The sequence below is a fragment of the Pristiophorus japonicus genome, chromosome 11, assembly GCF_044704955.1.
Source record: "Pristiophorus japonicus isolate sPriJap1 chromosome 11, sPriJap1.hap1, whole genome shotgun sequence".
Classification (NCBI taxonomy): Eukaryota; Metazoa; Chordata; class Chondrichthyes; family Pristiophoridae; genus Pristiophorus; species Pristiophorus japonicus.
In genome coordinates this window covers 205,660,910-205,678,620 of record NC_091987.1, presented here as the reverse complement: position 1 = coordinate 205,678,620, position 17,711 = coordinate 205,660,910, and the positions used below count along the sequence as shown (strand labels likewise).

General features: G+C 43.2%; 1 protein-coding gene and 1 pseudogene across 7 annotated transcripts in view; both read left to right on the top strand.

The window, feature by feature from the left end:
- dixdc1b (DIX domain containing 1b) overlaps positions 1-17,711 on the top strand; it is a 192,008-nt gene that overhangs the window by 71,820 nt on the left and 102,477 nt on the right. For 6 of the 7 annotated variants that reach the window (XM_070894441.1, XM_070894439.1, XM_070894438.1 and 3 more), the window contains 4 exons: positions 4,175-4,304; positions 7,024-7,149; positions 9,324-9,576; positions 12,164-12,262. In XM_070894441.1, coding sequence (XP_070750542.1) covers positions 4,175-4,304; positions 7,024-7,149; positions 9,324-9,576; positions 12,164-12,262 — 608 coding nt within the window. Of the gene's footprint in view, positions 1-4,174; positions 4,315-7,023; positions 7,150-9,323; positions 9,577-12,163; positions 12,263-17,711 lie in introns of those variants that run through there. The other variant, XM_070894444.1, reaches the window with a different exon arrangement.
- On the top strand, positions 13,306-13,540 carry LOC139276552 (U2 spliceosomal RNA; annotated as a pseudogene).

Below are 17,711 nucleotides of genomic sequence, written 5' to 3'. Positions count from 1 at the left end.
TGCGTTGTTAAAAATATTCCAATACTTATTTATTTTAATTTTAAAAGGGTCAAAATATTCTTTTAAACATTCTGCCCTCCAGGTTCTAATTGTTTCTCTTTCCCTATAATCCACCCTGTCCTCCAGGTTACTCCCTTCAGTTTTCTTCACCTCCCCTCCCCAGTTTCCCTCATCAGAAACCCTAGTTTCTTCATAGATGCTATAAGTACCACAGAAAGGTGCAAAATTGCACGAGTGTGAAGTCCAGGATCAGCTTTGCTTCTCATTCTTCAGATCTGTCATGTAAAGCCGATGGATGGGTTGGGTAGTAAACTACAGTCTAATTCAGAGTAATTTGTTGTGCAAAAAAGATTTCAATTAACCAACAGTTTGAATTCAGTAACATAAATAACAGCACAAGTGGGAATCTAGTGCTCTCGCACTAATCAGCTCATTTGAATTAAGCGACTTAAAATTGCAAATAGACTCCTGAGTCTGAGCCTTGTCATGCACTGCGTCTCCATCAAGTCTGGGCAGATGAACTAAGTTGCACTACCTTGGCTGGAGTATTCTCTGATGTCCTTTTTCATTTGCTCTGTTCCTACTCCTGCTACACTAAAAAATAATAGTACAATCAAGTATCCATTTATCATCATTAGGAATGGGTAGAAAGTTACAAGTAGATAACAAAGCCAATCCACATAAATGTACAGTCAGCTTGGTCATTTACTTCACTTGCTTTTAGAATAAAATGCTGTACAACTTCTCTTGGTTTAGTCATTTGTCTTCATTAGTGGAATCTAGTGAAGCATTGGTATTGACATCTATCTTGAGAGGTAAAAAAAACCTGCTGCTGTGACTAGAATGGAAGTGTCCACTGGGAGTAGATCTCTAGCCCCTCAAAGGATGGCAAAAACGCTACTGAAAATTCATGATTCAATGTGCTGCTAGCTTTTAACATTTTAATGACTTTTTTTCTTTAAGAGCTATATATATACACGTCTGTAGATTTTTTCCAGTTGGCTTGGAGGAATTATTGCAGTTGACAGCAGATGGTAGCTAATTAATATAGAGCACCATTGTGTTAATAATGGCTGCGTTTTCTTCTGGTGCAGATTTAGTCTCCTAACACAGTGCTCTGAAGCTTCTCCGAACCTGTACTCCAGTTGTCACCATTTTTGTACTTTTAGTTAATTTCACTCATCGTCATAGGCAGTCCCTCGGCGTCGAGGATGACTTGCTTCCACTCTAAAAGCGAGTTCTCAGGTGACTGAGGAGTCCAATGCGAAACCTACAATCTCTGTCTCAGGTGGGGCAGACAGTGGCTGAAGGAAAGGGTGGGTGGGGAGCCAGGGTTGACGCACACTCCTTCCGCTGTCTACGCTTGGTTTCTACTTGTTCTCGGCGATGGGATTCGAGGTGCTCAGCGCCCTCCCGGATGTTCTCTACTTTGGGCGGTCTTGAGCCAAAGATTCCCAGGAGTCGGTGGGGATGTGGCACTTTGTCAAGGAGGCTTTGAGGGTGTCCTTGAAGCATTTTCTCTGCCCACCTGGGGCTCGCTTGCCGTGTTGAAGCTCCGCGTAGAGCACTTGTTTTGGGAGACTTGTATCGGGCAGGCGGACAATGTGGCCCGCCAAACGGAGCTGCTTCGATGCTGGGGATGTTGGCCTGCGCGAGTACACTAACGTTGGTGCATCTGACCTGCCAATGGATTTGCAGGATCTTGCGGAGGCAGCGCTGATGGTACTTCGCCAGCGTTTTCAGGTGTCTGCTGTATATAGTCTACGTCTCTGAACTATATAGGAGGGCGGGTATCACTGCTGTCGTGCAGACCATGAGCTTGGTGCCAGATTTGAGGTCCTGGTCTTCAAACACTCTTCCTCAGACGACCAAAAGCTGCGCTGGCACACTGAAGGCGGTGTTGGAACTCGTCGTCAATGTCTGCTCTTGCTGACAGTAGGCTCCCGAGGTATGGAAAATGGTTCACATTGTCCAAGGCTTCGTCGTGGATTTTGATAATCGGGGGGCAGTGCTGTGTGACGAGGTCAGGTTGGTAGAGGACCTTTGCCTTATGGATGTTTAGTGTAAGGCCCATGCTCTCGTATGCCTCGGTGAAGGTGTTGACAATGGCTTAGAGTTCGCTCTCCGAGTGTGCGCAGATGCAAGCATCATCTGCTTACTGTAGTTCAGTGACCTTGGATCTGGCCTGGAGGCGGCGTAGGTTGAATAGATTCCCATCTGTTCTATAATTTAGCTCCACTCCTGTGGGGAATTTGGTAAGGGTGAGATGTAGCATTGCAATAAGGAAGATCAAAAAGAGCATTGGTGTGATGATGCAGCCTTGTTTACCCCGGTTCGGACGTGGATTGGGTCTGTGGTGGATCCATTGGTCAGGATCACGGCTTGCATGTCATCATGGAACAGTCGGAGGAGGGCAGCCGAAACGGAGGACGACGCTCCATAATCCCTCACGGTTGACAGTGTCAAAGGCCTTTGTGAGGTCAAAGAAGGCCATGTACAAGGGTTGGTGCTGTTCCTTGCATTTCTCTTGTAGTTGTCGCGCGGTGCAGATCATGTCCGTTGTACCCCTCAGTGGACGGAATCCGAAATGCGACTCTGGGAGGAGCTGTTCAGCCACAGGGAGCAGACGATTGAGGAGGATTCTTGCAATGATTTTCCCTGTGGCCGACAGCAGGGAGGTTCCTCTGTAGTCACTGCAGTCGGACTTGCCACCTCTTTTGAAGATAGTTACGATTACGGTGTCCCTTGGCATGCTCTCCTCCTTCCAGATAAGAGAAATTAGGTCATGTATTCGTGTCAAAAGTGCTTCTCCAGCTGCTCCTATTGCCTTGTTATTCTTCAGTTGACTGATGGCCTTTTCTAATCGTGCCAGGCTGGAGTTGTGCTGAGATGGTGGCGGGTAGCATGCTGCGGGATAGAGTTGAGGATATTTGCGTCGAAGACAGAATCTCGGTTAAGGGGTTCTTCGAAATGCTCCTTCCAACGGGCACTGACTGCCTCTCTGTCCTTCATGAGTACCTCACGTTCTTGGCCAGCAGTGGGGTCGGGCCTTGAGTGCTTGGGCCGTAGGTGGGTGTTGACTGCGCTGAAGAATCCACGTACATCGTGGTTGTCGGCTAACTGCTGAATCTCCTGTGCTTTCTCCACCCACCAACCGTTTTTTAGGGTTTTTTGTTGGACCTCGGCCTTCGGCCATCTGTAGAACTACTTTCTTACTCTCGTGTTGGGTTGCTGTTTTAAGTTCAGAAATGTCTTATGCTTGCGGCTATATGTCTTGTGTCTATATCACTATATGTCGTGTCTGTATCACTATATGTCTTGTAAGCTTTGTATTCATAAAACCACAGGATGTTAGTGTTGGGGAATAAGAGTTCTTAATATTTTGCACCTGAAGTATCTTTTCACATGGAGCTGAGTTTCCATGCTTCCCATTTCACTTAGTACTTTTATTACCAGCAGAGAGAGTTTTCTTTTCTATCCCATTAATTTATAGGCCGGATTAAAATCTAGGCCCCCAAAAGTGAAAAGATAGTGTGTTAACTAACTGCACCGATCGCTTCTTCAGGAAGGTTAATTTTTTACTGCCAATCATGGCCCCCACAGAGTTGTTGTTTTCCCATTGCAGAGAGTACATTTGGGAACTAGGACATTTTCTCTGTAATTCTGAAATGATCGCTTCTTTTGCACAGTTTGAATGACTAGCTTTCTTTATGTAGAAAGGAGCAAGTCTTTGGCTTAGCGGGAGCATTCCATACCTGAGGCAGAAGGTGCAGGGTTCAAACTCCGCTCCAAACAACCTTGGCGAGTGGAGACGGAAGTTCCGATTCTGAATCCAGCGGGATACTCCAATCCTGTATGGGTTGTGGTAGCCCATAATTTCCTCCCACCATATAAGACTAATTACCCAATCAACTGGTATAAAGATGGTTATGGCCATAAAGGAGACTGTCACTGTGATTCCTTCCACTACTTCGCACTATTCTCTCCAAGGGAAGAGTGTGAAGATACCAAAACGGCAACCATTTGAAATTTTTTTTAGGAATAATCCCATCCATTCCTCAGTCATGCAATATATAGCTGAGAAAATATTAAGCTAAAATTATGGTAATGTTTAAGTGTTGGTGTCCCTTTTAGATTACAGTCAGAAATTTAATTTCTAATTCTTGTACCACAGCAACAGTTGCAGTCGTACGTGGTATGGGTTAACTCCCAGTTAAAGAAAAAGCCTGGACTGAATCCAGTACAAGACTTGCGACAAGATCTACGGGATGGAGTGGCGCTGACTCAACTTGTGGAGATTGTAGGTTAGTATATGTAAGTTATACTCACGAGCGTTTGATATTAGGATTTGGTAAAGAACACATTTTAGTTCTTCCCTCTCTTCCTGATGTAATCTTTGGCTGTTTTTTTGTGTTGGGACTTCCAGACAGAAGAGAAGTTTTCTTCCTTTTACTGATCAGACTTTTTTTCGTGAAGGGTGAAAGGATTGAAATGGAGTCGAGAGGTTAAGGATTAAAGGACACAGAATATTTATCTCTTTTTGTCCCACTAGTGCAAGAATATTGTGTGTGGGTAGCTTGGTGTGGGGCCCCAGCTGTTTACATTGTACATTAATGATTTAGATGAGGGGATTAAATGTAGTATCTCCAAATTTGCGGATGACACTAAGTTGGGTGGCAGTGTGAGCTGCGAGGAGGATGCTATGAGGCTGCAGAGTGACTTGGATAGGTTAGGTGAGTGGGCAAATGCATGGCAGATGAAGTATAATGTGGATAAATGTGAGGTTATCCACTTTGGTGGTAAAAACCGAGAGACAGACTATTATCTGAATGGTGACAGATTAGGAAAAGGGGAGGTGCAACGAGACCTGGGTGTCATGGTACATCAGTCGTTGAAGGTTGGCATGCAGGTACAGCAGGCGGTTAAGAAAGCAAATGGCATGTTGGCCTTCATAGCGAGGGGATTTGAGTACAGGGGCAGAGAGGTGTTGCTACAGTTGTACAGGGCCTTGGTGAGGCCACATCTGGAGTATTGTGTACAGTTTTGGTCTCCTAACTTGAGGAAGGACATTCTTGCTATTGAGGGAATGCAGCGAAGATTCACCAGACTGATTCCCAGGATGGTGGGACTGACCTATCAAAAAAGACTGGATCAACTGGGCTTGTATTCACTGGAGTTCAGAAGAATGAGAGGGGACCTCATAGAAACGTTTAAAATTCTGATGGGATTGGACAGGTTAGATGCAGGAAGAATGTTCCCAATGTTGGGGAAGTCCAGAACCAGGGGTCACAGTCTATAACATAGAAACATAGAAACATAGAAAATAGGTGCAGGAGTAGGCCATTCGGCCCTTCTAGCCTGCACCGCCATTCAATGAGTTCATGGCTGAACATTCAACTTCAGTACCCCATTCCTGCTTTCTCGCCATACCCCTTGATCCCCCTAGCAGTAAGGACCTCATCTAACTCCTTTTTGAATATATTTAGTGAATTGGCCTCAACAACTTTCTGTGGTAGAGAATTCCACAGGTTCACCACTCTCTGGGTGAAGAAGTTCCTCCGCATCTCGGTCCTAAATGGCTTACCCCTTATCCTTAGACTGTGACCCCTGGTTCTGGACTTCCCCAACATTGGGAACATTCTTCCTGCATCTAACCTGTCTAACCCCGTCAGAATTTTATATGTTTCTATGAGGTCCCCTCTCATTCTTCTGAACTCCAGTGAATACAAGCCCAGTTGATCCAGTCTTTCTTGATAGGTCAGTCCCGCCATCCCGGGAATCAGTCTGGTGAACCTTCGCTGCACTCCCTCAATAGCAAGAATGTCCTTCCTCAGGTTAGGAGACCAAAACTGTACACAATACTCCAGGTGTGGCCTCACCAATGCCCTGTACAACTGTAGCAACACCTCCCTGCCCCTGTACTCAAATCCCCTTGCTATGAAGGCCAACATGCCATTTGCTTTCTTAACCGCCTGCTGCACCTGCATGCCAACCTTCAATGACTGATGTACCATGACACCCAGGTCTCTTTGCACCTCCCCTTTTCCTTTTATAAGGATAAGGGGTAAGCCATTTAGGACCGAGATGAGGAGAAACTTCTTCACCCAGAGAGTGGTGAACCTGTGGAATTCTCTACCACAGAAAGTAGTTGAGGCCAATTCACTAAATATATTCAAAAGGGAGTTAGATGAAGTCCTTACTACTCGGGGGACCAAGGGGTATGGCGCGAAAGCAGGAAGGGGGTACTGAAGTGCATGTTCAGCCATGAACTCATTGAATGGCGGTGCAGGCTAGAAGGGCTGAATGGCCTACTCCTGCACCTATTTTCTATGTTTCTATGTTTCTATCATATATTGGGTATATCGGAACATCTAGTACAATAATATGGGAGGGGTGGAATGCTGGTTCAAAGTCCTTTGTGCAAATAAATGACTAATCTCAGGTGTGCTCCTGTCAGAGGGCACAGTGTCGTGGTCAGGTGCCTTCTCCTGGACAGTGATTAACATTGATTGGGGTCTAAGAACAAGTTGAGTGCAGGATATGCATGGCTCGGGAGATCAAAGAGTGATAGGAAGAAAAACACTGTGGTCAATGTATTTAAAAACCTTGAAAGAAAATGTTGGCTTTGTCATGTAGATTTGTCTTGGAAGATTGTTAATAAGCTAATGAGAGAGGCTAGCTTTAGGGTTAATATTTCATACAAAATGTGACTGTGGAGATTAGACATCTATGAAATAAAATTGACCATTACAATGATTATTTAGGGAAAATAATGTAATAAACATGATAGTGACTTTTGTTACTGTGAATCGATGTCTATAGTCATCTTTTAAGACAGCGGGCAGTGACTTATCTTTTGTTTGAACAGAAAGATGGAACAGCTGGTCATGTCAGAAGCCTGAAATATTTTCCAATATAGTGGGAAAGCGTACATCCATACATGTTTTTACAAAATCATAAGTACCAATAATGTAAGAATTGAGTGATCTCTAATCAGTTGTTTTCTTTTGTTCTCTCATGAAGCCGGTGAGCAACTCTCTGACATTTGCTTCAACCCCAGCAGCCATCAGGAAATGAAAGACAATGTGGAGAAAGTGCTGCAGTTCGTGGCCTCCAAAAAGATCCGTATGCACCAGACCTCGGCTCGTGGTGAGTCTACAACAACAACAACTTGCATTTATATTGCACCTTTTAAGTAAAAAACGGTCCCAAGGTGCTTTACAGATGCTGTCAGAAAATGCATATGCTAAGCCAAAGATGATTATAGGAGTAGGCGTGACTAAAACCTTGGTTAAAGAGACGGATTTTAAGGATGAGAGGGAGATGAAGAGTCAGGGAAGTTTATGTAGGGAATTACAAACCGTGGGGCCTAGACAGCTGAAGCCATAGTCATTTATGGAGGTGTAGAGGGAGGAGGAATTCACAAATGATGAGATTTGGAGGAACAGAGATTTTGGGGGTAAGGGTAAGTGGTTCTAGGACTGAAGGAGCTTTATAGATATTGGGAGAGGCAAGGCCACAAAGGGATGAGAATATTAAATTGAGGCGCTGGGGGAACCGGGAGCCAATGTAGGTTAACACAGACAGGGATGATGAGTAAACCGGACCTGCTGCGCAATAGTATATGGGTTGAATTTTACAGAGGATTGGCAGGGGGACAAATGGTGGCTAGCAGTGGTCCCTTTCAAAACTACCTGTTCGGCTGCATGTAGACCTGGTTTTCATGGATGCAGACGGGACGATGACGGCTGTGTTCAGGGCAACCCAATTTTGGGCCTCAAATAGGCATTCGGCCACTTATTTGCATGTGCAAAGGGCCTAATGCCAGTTTCAGTCTTGGGCCCTGGACATCTAGTTTAATGTCTACACCAAAACAATGGGCGCCACACTTGCAGCTCGAAATGAGTGCATGCTTCCTGCCTGCCAGAGTGGAGGTTTAGGTGCCCGTTTGGTGCCATCAACTTGTTAGGCCAGGAAGTTACAGAAAAGATAGGCACAGATTTGGGAGATGACAACACGTTTAAGAGCTTTAGCGAGAAAAAGGAAGTTGGAGAAGGGATGTTAGTTTTCAAGGGCAGAGGGGTCAGGGTTGGAGTTTTTAAAGAGTGAGTGATTAGGGTGGAGGACAGTACCTGAGGAGATTGAACCATCTACAAAGTTGACTAGCATGGGGGCCAGGAAGGGAAGTTGGGTGGTCAGCAGTTTAGTTGGAATGTGGTTAAAAGAGCAGGATGCAGGTCGCATGGATGAGATTAGCTTGGAAATAAGAGACAGCAGAGCGTGTTCAAATAAGGCCAGCTAGCTTGTTCAAAGTGCTTTATTTAAGCAGCTTGGTGGGAAATTTGTTAGTGCTTCAACCAATGTTCCTTTTAAGCTGTGCGGCCGTGCAATGTCTGTGATGTCCTGTGCAGACCCGCTGTTTTTTGCATTGTAAAAACCGCGCATGCACAAGATTTGAATAGGACACGCAGCAATTTAAAGGGACCGTGCACAAAAAATAAATTAGAGGGAACATTGGCTTCAGCATACTTTGACAGAGTGGTAAGGGTGTGGATTCATAACCACAATTGCTGAAGTGGGGGAATTTTTCATTTCAGTCTTGCATTATAAAAAGTTGAAGGAGGGAGGCAAGCAACAGTAGGCGAGTGAATTGACCTAGGCTACTCTTTAACACTTCCTAGTGACCAGCTCAAAACTGGCACTAGCAAAGGTCTGTGATCAATTTGTGTGCCTGTACTTCCAGCTGGAAAATGATGAGTGGGCTGATGCTCCAAATATCTTGCAGCGCTGCCTATTGAAGCTATTTGTCAGTGGCAGGGCCACTGATTTAGGGTGATTGATTAAGTCAAGTTCTGTTTTCAATACATAGGATTTTGGAGTTTCCACCAAAGTTGTGGGGATCACATTTTGCGTTTCCATTCTTTTTTCCATGAAAACTGCAAACCAGTGGCCTCCTTCATCTTGGTGCAGAGTGCTGCTGCAACTCTTGCAGAAGTGCATTAGTGTTGACATTTTATTCAAGTTTGACATTACTGACTTGTATGAAGCTTCCTCTGACATTAGAGATAATTGACAGCCAAATAAATAGTCACAAATATGACTTTATAGCAACGGCGCAAGCATAAATCTTTGGCATTATTCCAGTATTGCCATCAATGCCCAAAGGGAAACAGGATCATGTTGCTTAGTCATTTGCAATTGATATAAATTTGTTATGGGAAGGGAAAAATGAGATGAGGGAGGAAGATTGGAAAATTGGAAGATTGGAAAAAAAAATCAAGGGATTAAATGAAGTAAAAGTTTTACATTTCTTGATTGAACAGACATCGTTGAAGGGAACTTGAAATGCACAATGAGACTGATTCTAGCTCTGGCAGCTCACTTCAAACCGTCTGGTGTTCGATCAGCCAGCCAGAGGTCTGCAGTAGCCATGGGGAGCAAGTGTGCAATCACTTTGGACAATCACAAGCCACTTTCCGCCATGGTGCAGAGTGCTGCTGCAGCTCTTGCAGAGGTGCGGCAAGATGTTTCACGTTCTGGACGGGAGGTGTTCCGATACAAACAGGAGGTTCCAAGGTGAGAAAAGCTTTTTTGGTATTGCAGCTATTCCAACAATAACAACAACAACAACTTATATTTATATAGCGCCTTGAACATAGTAAAACATCCCAACGTGCTGCACAGGAATGTTATGAAACAGAATTTGACACTGAGCCACATAAGGAAAAATTAGGTCAAATGGCCAAAGTTTGGTCGAAGAGGTAGGTTTTAAGGAGCATTTTAAAGGAGGAAAGAGATGTAGAGAGGCGGAGAGGTTTATAGAGGGATTTCCAGAGCTTCAGGCTGAGGCAGATTAAAAGCGGAAATGTTCAAGAGGCCAGAATTAGAGGAGCGCAGATATTCTCGGAGGGGCGGGGTGGGGGGCGCGGGCTGCGGCTGAAGGAGATGACAGAGATAGGGAGGGACGAGGCCATGGAGGGATTTGAAAACCACGATGAGAATTTTAAAATCGAGGCATTGCTTAACAGGGAGCCAATGTAGGTCAGCAAACACAGGGGTGACGGGTGAACGGGTCTTGGTGCGAGTTAGGACACGATACATTGTACTATTTCAGTTGCATTGGTATTTTTATGTGGCTATGAAATAGTCATTGTTCTGAAAAAGGACAATTGCTTTTGGATCCTTCAGTGACAGCAATTATAATCCTAAGAATCAAACAAATAGGATTCTATGTACTTAACATAAAATTGAACTGCTGCAAAGAATAGCTCGCATTGTCTGCAGCCAAGGACATTTTTTTTGCCTGGTTTGCGTGTAAAACTTACCTTAAGTCCTACAACCACTTACCTTCATCCTTTTTTCATTTTCCTGAATTAATATATAAAAAAAAAATACAGGAACAGCTCCCCTTGTTTCAATTGCTTCAATCCACTAACAACTACAGATGAGTGGTTCCTGGGCTCCACAGTGGGGACAGAAGCACAAGAAACATTCTGAGATGCCAACCACTCAAACTCCAACTCTTGCTGTAAAAAGTGGAGTTGGCCGGTACTTGGAGATTTGTGCAGCTACACTTTTTATGATAAAAGTCAGAGTTTAAAGGGGCTGCGCTTGTGATTCAGGTTCAGCGAAACAGGAAGCAAGAAAAACTGTTGCTCTCTTTATTACTTTTAATTTCTTCAGGAAGAAACACAGCAATGAAAGATCATTTGTCTTGCACATAAAGCAGACAGAACACTTTACACAGGTCCACACAGTGTGAATATTGTGTTACCTTTGTTATTTTCCCCAGCAATTTAATTTTATGTTACGTGTTTAGCAACTCATTTCTGCATACAGAGCTGTACAGGGTACTTGCAATCTAAACTTAATGAGAATAATTTAAAATATAAAACTTCCAGACTGTTCATATTTGTTCAGTAGTTATTTGTGCACTAACATTGAACTTCTTAATCCATTCTTTTATCGCCTGTCTTTATGTATTTTTGACATTCCTTGCAGTGCACTATTACATAGCTGATGGAGTGGGCAGGCAGCCTGTTTCAAGATCTCAGCCTATTCCCAGATCTCTGCCTATTCTATCTTTATATTGGCTGCTGGGAGGTGTATGAGAGTAGCCCAGATGGCTTGCCTATTAACTTTTATATATAATGTGTTTATTATACATTGAAAAGAAAATTTCAGTCATGTGAAAAGAACAAATAACTTCCACTCTGTACTTCATTGCACAGCGTAGATTGGGAACTCCCCGTTTGGGAATTTTGCTTGGCTTTTTAAAAAAAAGTCACAATTTATGGATCAATGTTTTTTACTGTTTAAGTGGCCAATAATATGATGAGCATCCAATGTGATAATACAATGCACATGCTTGCCACCTGCGTTCGGGCGTGCTGTGGTCTTGTGTGTATGATATGACCAGCGCACCGCACCCCAGGGTGGCAAGCCCAAATGGGGTTGAGATCCTATACACAAACTGTACATTAGGCTTGTTCGGCGACTGTATTCTATCGTAGTTAGGTGGCCATCTCAAAACGCACCTGAGCAACATTTCACCCGCACAGCACCCGTTTGGAACAGGCGTTGAAAGAGTGGCCATCTTTCAGATTGAAAAAAGTAATTTGGGCATTGCCTGCTGCCAGTGCCAGATGCCCTTCCCTGTACCATGAAAGTACCCAGCTCGCAACATGGACCCAGCAGCCTTTCAAAGGCTGGTGCCCAGTAATGTGGCTCTGCTGCTCCTGGAGAGTCAGAAGACCTCACTGAGGTCAGTTCATTTGTTCGTAGGTATGGGCAACCCAGCATGGCAACAGCCACATTCGACTCCTAAGTGTTTTACATTGAATCAGAGTATTTTAGCACCTGAGCTTTTCTTTTGAATTTTAGTCGATTTGTTTACTGGAATCACTATTTTGCAGATAGCACATGAAGAAGAAAGTGTCGCACAGGTGCCCTCTGCTGGCTGGTGTCATGTTAACATAAACTCCAGTTGCTGAGTACTGAATACTTTTGCAGCTGAGCATTTTACCAGCATGTCAAGAAAGTAGATTTGCAAATACTATAATTTCTGACGCTTGGAAACTGACAAGAAGTTGCATGTGCTTTTGCTATTTAGATTTTCAATATCCAATGAAGCATAGTGTGACCTTTTTATTTCTTCTGGTAGCTTTGAGGAGGAAATTGGAAGTCCCTCCTGGAGTGTTCGGGCAATGGTGCAGCAGTTTGAAGGCCAACAGCTGCCTTTATCTCCTCCACTTTCTCCAAGGTAATATGGTTCCTGATTATGATTGTACCGACTATTAGTTTTGCTCTTACGAGCAAAGCCATTTCCATTTAAGCTTGTTGATGTGTCTAATTAAATGTCTTAATCATTTCACTGTGAAACTTACAGGAATTGCACTATTTTGTAAAATTGGTAGGTAAAAGTTGTTTTTCTTCTCTGATTTAAAAAAAATACATATTTTGAAAAGTGTTTCTAAAAAGGTAGAACTTTAGTTCCAGTTTAAACCAATGTAAGACTCTAAAATATTTTCTTGTCGAGGAGACTCGAGTTGGATGATATGAAGCTAGGAATAAGAAGTATTTGAGTTGGCCTGTCACACTTAGGTGTCAGACTTGGCTCAGAGGTAGCGCTCTTACCTCATGCCATCTGAAAATTGATGACTGTTGGAAGGGAATGGCACGCCAGTGGGTAAGTCTCCCAGCTTGCAAATTTTAACTGCCAACCCGCCCAGTTTCCGAGTGGACAGGATTAAAATTGTTCGATCAGTGCCAGCAGGTTATTTGACTGGAGGACAACTCGACTGAGCCCAATCTTGTCTTCACTATTGGAGGTGCTTTCATTCAGCTGAGATGTTAAACTGAGGCCCTGTCTGAACATTTCAAGATCAGGCACTATTTGAAGAAGAGCAGGGGAGTTGTTCTCCTGATACCTGGCCAGTATTTAACCCTCAAACAACATCACTAAAGCATATTATCCGGTCATTTATCTCATTGCTGTTTGTGGGACCTTGCAGCGCACAAATTGGCTACTGCACTTCCTCACATTGCAACAGTGACTAAGCTTCAAAAGTACTTCACTGGCTGTAACCAGCTTTAGGACGTCCTGAGGTTGTGAAAGGCGCTATATAAATGCAAGTTCTTTCTTGATGCCCACACACTTCCAGCAGTAGTCCCTGAAGAGGGATCAGAAGCAAGGACACTAACTGATTTTTCCCCTCCCTAACTTAGAGCAGGGAGGCTAATTGTAGCACTACCTGTGATCGATTAACGCAGTACAGACTGAGGGGTGAAACCGGTCACCATCCCAAATCTTCTCGGCCTTTTGGCTAAGATCATGCGTAACTGACCTGACAGGGGAGTAACCATGACCCCAAAGTGGTTCTCCCTGGATCAGGAAGGTATATGCTTGCTTTTTGGAAATAGGAGGTGGGTGGGGTGGCTTGACCCATCCACCTCCACGGAGGTGTGTGGGGGGCCTGACCCATCCACCTCCATGGCACGAACCTGGTATTGCAGTACTTCCAGGAACGGTGCAGTGGCTCTCGGCCTTTTGGCTAAGAGCATTGGCGCAGAGTGATCCTTGATGTGTGCAAGGTGACCTCTGGCGTTTGTGATTTGACAAAGAATTGGAAAGATTGGCAACGAAAAATAAAAAAAATAAAAAATCTGTGGATAAACTCAGAGTCATTGGTGGAACCCCAAAGGCCTTTGAACTGTTGCAACTTTTGAGGCAGAACTGCAACTTAGAATTAATGTATAATCATCTGAATCTAAATAAAGTCACAGTAATAACGTACTACACTTTTTTTGGTACTACATTTACTGAAGTTTATCATTAAGTTCAGAACCGAGCCTCAAAGAAGTTATGTAAGCAGCCACGTAGAAGTTGAAAAGAGCAGTATAACAAATATATATCCTTCAATCTTCAGGGGAAAAAGAGTTTTGTTAAAATAACTGAGTTCTGTTGTGATCTGTTTTCTCTTTAAAGGTTGTATCTTGTCCAGTTAGATGTGGCACAGCTATGATGCAAGTTTAGATCAGAACCGGTAGTTACAAGGGATTGCTAGAATCGAAGATGAGAGCAGAAGTTTAAATCTGCCATGATCTATCCAATAATTATGGTTCCAGAGAGTTTAAAATGTGAAATCTACAAAATATTCTATAGTTGTCAAAGGTTCCACTTTTTTGGGTCAAACAGTGTGTTGAACCTGTGGATGGGCTGTACTGTGAGGTGTTAAGTTAGGGATTTGCACATGCCATTCTTCATATATAATGCTTTATGATGTCAACTGTGTTAGCTGTGGAAAAGGTGCTTGAGCAAAGGTGTTTCCGACAGGGTATTTAGAATCAGAGGTACCAGGACTGTTTGTTTCAAAATACCATTAACAGAGGCTTGGGAGCAGGTTGATTTTCCCACATTATTGTCCTGGGACACTGGAGTTAATTTTAACTTTTATTACCGGGTCCCCCATTTTCAACCCAGCCTGACTACAATAGAAAAGCAAATCGGGGCGGGGTGTAAAATGGACAGCTGATACATTATTGCCTGGCAATAAAAGTTAAAATTACCCCCACTGTGGTAAAGGAAGATGAAAGGGTAAAAGAAAGATCTGTTTTCATTTGAAGTTTCACAATTAATGGGGCCCTTTTCCCAACTTTTTTTTAGAATTTTTTTTGTCATGCATAAATTGCGGATTATTTATCTTTCTGCTATTTTTCTAAATGGTTCAACTTGGCCAGTTTATTTTTAGCAGAATTTGTTCTTCACAACGTGCAGCAATACATTCCAGACAGCATGTGGATTTTAAGACATCCAATCAAAATGTTATTTAGAAACGTATCATGGCCCTCCACTGGTAGGTGCTGATATGTTCAACATAAGCAATTCAATAAAATGAAGACGCAAAAAATTAGGATAGTTTTGCAGAAGAAATGTTTGGCACTGGAAAGAAAAATCAGATTTTTTTTCACTTCTTCAAGACATTCCAGCCCGGAAGAAATGCTCGTCAACCCCACCCATACAACAACTGCTCTTACAGTTGGACCCATGCTCTCAGCTAGATAACAATTTCTATAAGTAGACTGTGTCCTTATGAACCAAAACCTGTATTTGTATTCTCTGCCATGTATGCCTTGGTACACTCGGGTATAATGATTAACCCTCAGTGCTGGTAAATTGATTATTGGAGAATACATATGATGCCCACTATGTTCCATCATCTTAAAGTGGAAGCTGATACATCATAGATCAGTATGGACAGATGAAAACTATTATTTTTAGCATTATTATTTTGGTGTTGTGCCAGCTTAAGAAAGAAAGAAGTGCATTTAGAAAGTTCTGAGTGAGAACACTGTCACATACAAGTAGAGTGATTATTGCTATGTAGGAAAATGCAGTAGCCAATTTGAACACAGCAAGATTCCACAAACAGCACTAAGGTGCATAACTCTTTAATTCGGAAGTGTTGGCATCGGGCGTTATGTTGGCCTGGATATTGGGAGAATGTCCTGTTCTTTGTCAAACTGTGCAGTGGGATCCTTAACACCTCCCTGAACTACTAGAACAGGCAGATAAGAACATAATAAGAACATTGGAATTGGGAACAGGAGAAGGCCATCGAGCTCCTCAAGCCTGCTCCGCCATTCAACAAGATCATGGCTGGTCTGGCCGTGGACTCGGTTCCACTGACCCGCCCGCTCCCCATAACTCTTAATTCCCTTATTGGTTAAAAATATATCTATCTGTGATTTGAATACATTCAATGAGCTAGCCTCAACTGCTTCCTTGGGCAGAGAATTCCACAGATTCACAACCCTCTGGGAGAAGAAATTCCTTCTCAACTCGGTTTTAAATTGGCTCCCCCGTATTTTGAGGCTGTGCCCCCTTGTTCTAGTCTCCACGACCAGTGGAAACAACCTCTCTGCCTCTATCTTGTCTATCCCTTTCATTATTTTAAATGTTTCTATAAGATCACCCCTCATCCTTCTGAACTCCAACGAGTAAAGACCCAGTCTACTCAATCTATCATCATAAGGTAACCCCCTCATCTCCGGAATCAGCCTAGTGAATCGTCTCTGTATCCCCTCCAAAGCTAGTATATCCTTCCTTAAGTGAGGTGACCAAAACTGCACGCAGTACTCCAGGTGCGGCCTCACCAATACCCTGTACAGTTGCAGCAGGACCTCCCTGCTTTTGTACACCATCCCTCTCGCAATGAAGGCCAACATTCCATTCACCTTCCTGATTACCTGCAAACTAACTTTTTGGGATTCATGCACAAGGACCCCCAGGTCCCTCTGCACCGCAGCATGTTGTAATTTCTCCCCATTCAAATAATATTTCCTTTTACTGTTTTTTTTTCCCCAAGGTGGATGACCTCTCATTTTCCGACATTGTATTCCATCTGCCAAACCTTAGCCCATTCGCTTAACCTATCTAAATCTCTTTGCAGCCTCCCTGTATCCTCTACACAACCCTCTTTCCCACTAATCTTTGTGTCATCTGCAAATTTTGTTACACTACACTCTGTCCCCTCTTCCAGGTCATCTATGTATATTGTAAACAGTTGTGGTCCCAGCACCGATCCCTGTGGCACACCACTAACCACCGATTTCCAACCCAAAAAGGACCCATTTATCTCGACTCTCTGCTTTCTGTTAGCCAGCCAATTCTCTATCCATGCTAATACATTTCCTCTGACTCCGCCTACCATTATCTTCTGCAGTAACCTTTTGTGTGGCACCTTATCGAATGCCTTTTGGAAATCTAAATACACCACATCCATCGGTGCACCTCTATCCATCATGCTCGTTATATCCTCAAAGAATTCCAGTAAATTAGTTAAACATGATTTCCCCTTCATGAATCCATGTTACGTCTGCTTGATTGCACTATTCCTATCTAGATGTCCCGTTATTTCTTCCTTAATGATAGCTTCAAGCATTTTTCCCACTACAGATGTTAAACTAACCGGCCTATAGTTCCCTGCCTTTTGTCTGCCCCCTTTTTTAAACAGGCGTTACATTAGCTGCTTTCCAATCCGATGGTACCTCCTCAGAGTCCAGAGAATTTTGGTTGATTATAACGAATGCATCGGCTATAACTTCCGCCATCTCTTTTAATACCCTGGGATGCATTTCATCAGGACCGTGGGACTTGTCTACCTTGAGTCCCATTAGCCTGTCCAGCACTACCCCCCCTAGTGATAATGATTGTCTCAAGGTCCTCCCTTCCCACATTCCCGCGACCAACAATTTTTGGCATGGTTTTTGTGTCTTCCACTGTGAAGACCGAAGCAAAATAATTATTTAAGGTCTCAGCCATATCCACATTTTCCATTATTAAATACCCCTTCTCATCTTCTAAGGGACCAACATTTACTTTAGTCACTCTTTTCCGTTTTATATATCGGTAAAAGCTTTTACTATCTGTTTTTATGTTTTGTGCAAGTTTACTTTCGTAATCTATCTTTCCTTTCTTTATTGCTTTCTTAGTCATTCTTTGCTGTCATTGAAAATTTTCCCAATCTTCTAGTTTCCCACTAACCGTGGCCATCTTATATGCATTAGTTTTTAATTTGATCCTCTCCTTTATTTCCTTGGTTATCCACGGCTGGTTAACCCTTCTCTTACCGCCCTTCTTTTTCACTGGAATATATTTTTGTTGAGCACTATGAAAGAGCTCCTTAAAAGTCCTCCACTGTTCCTCAATT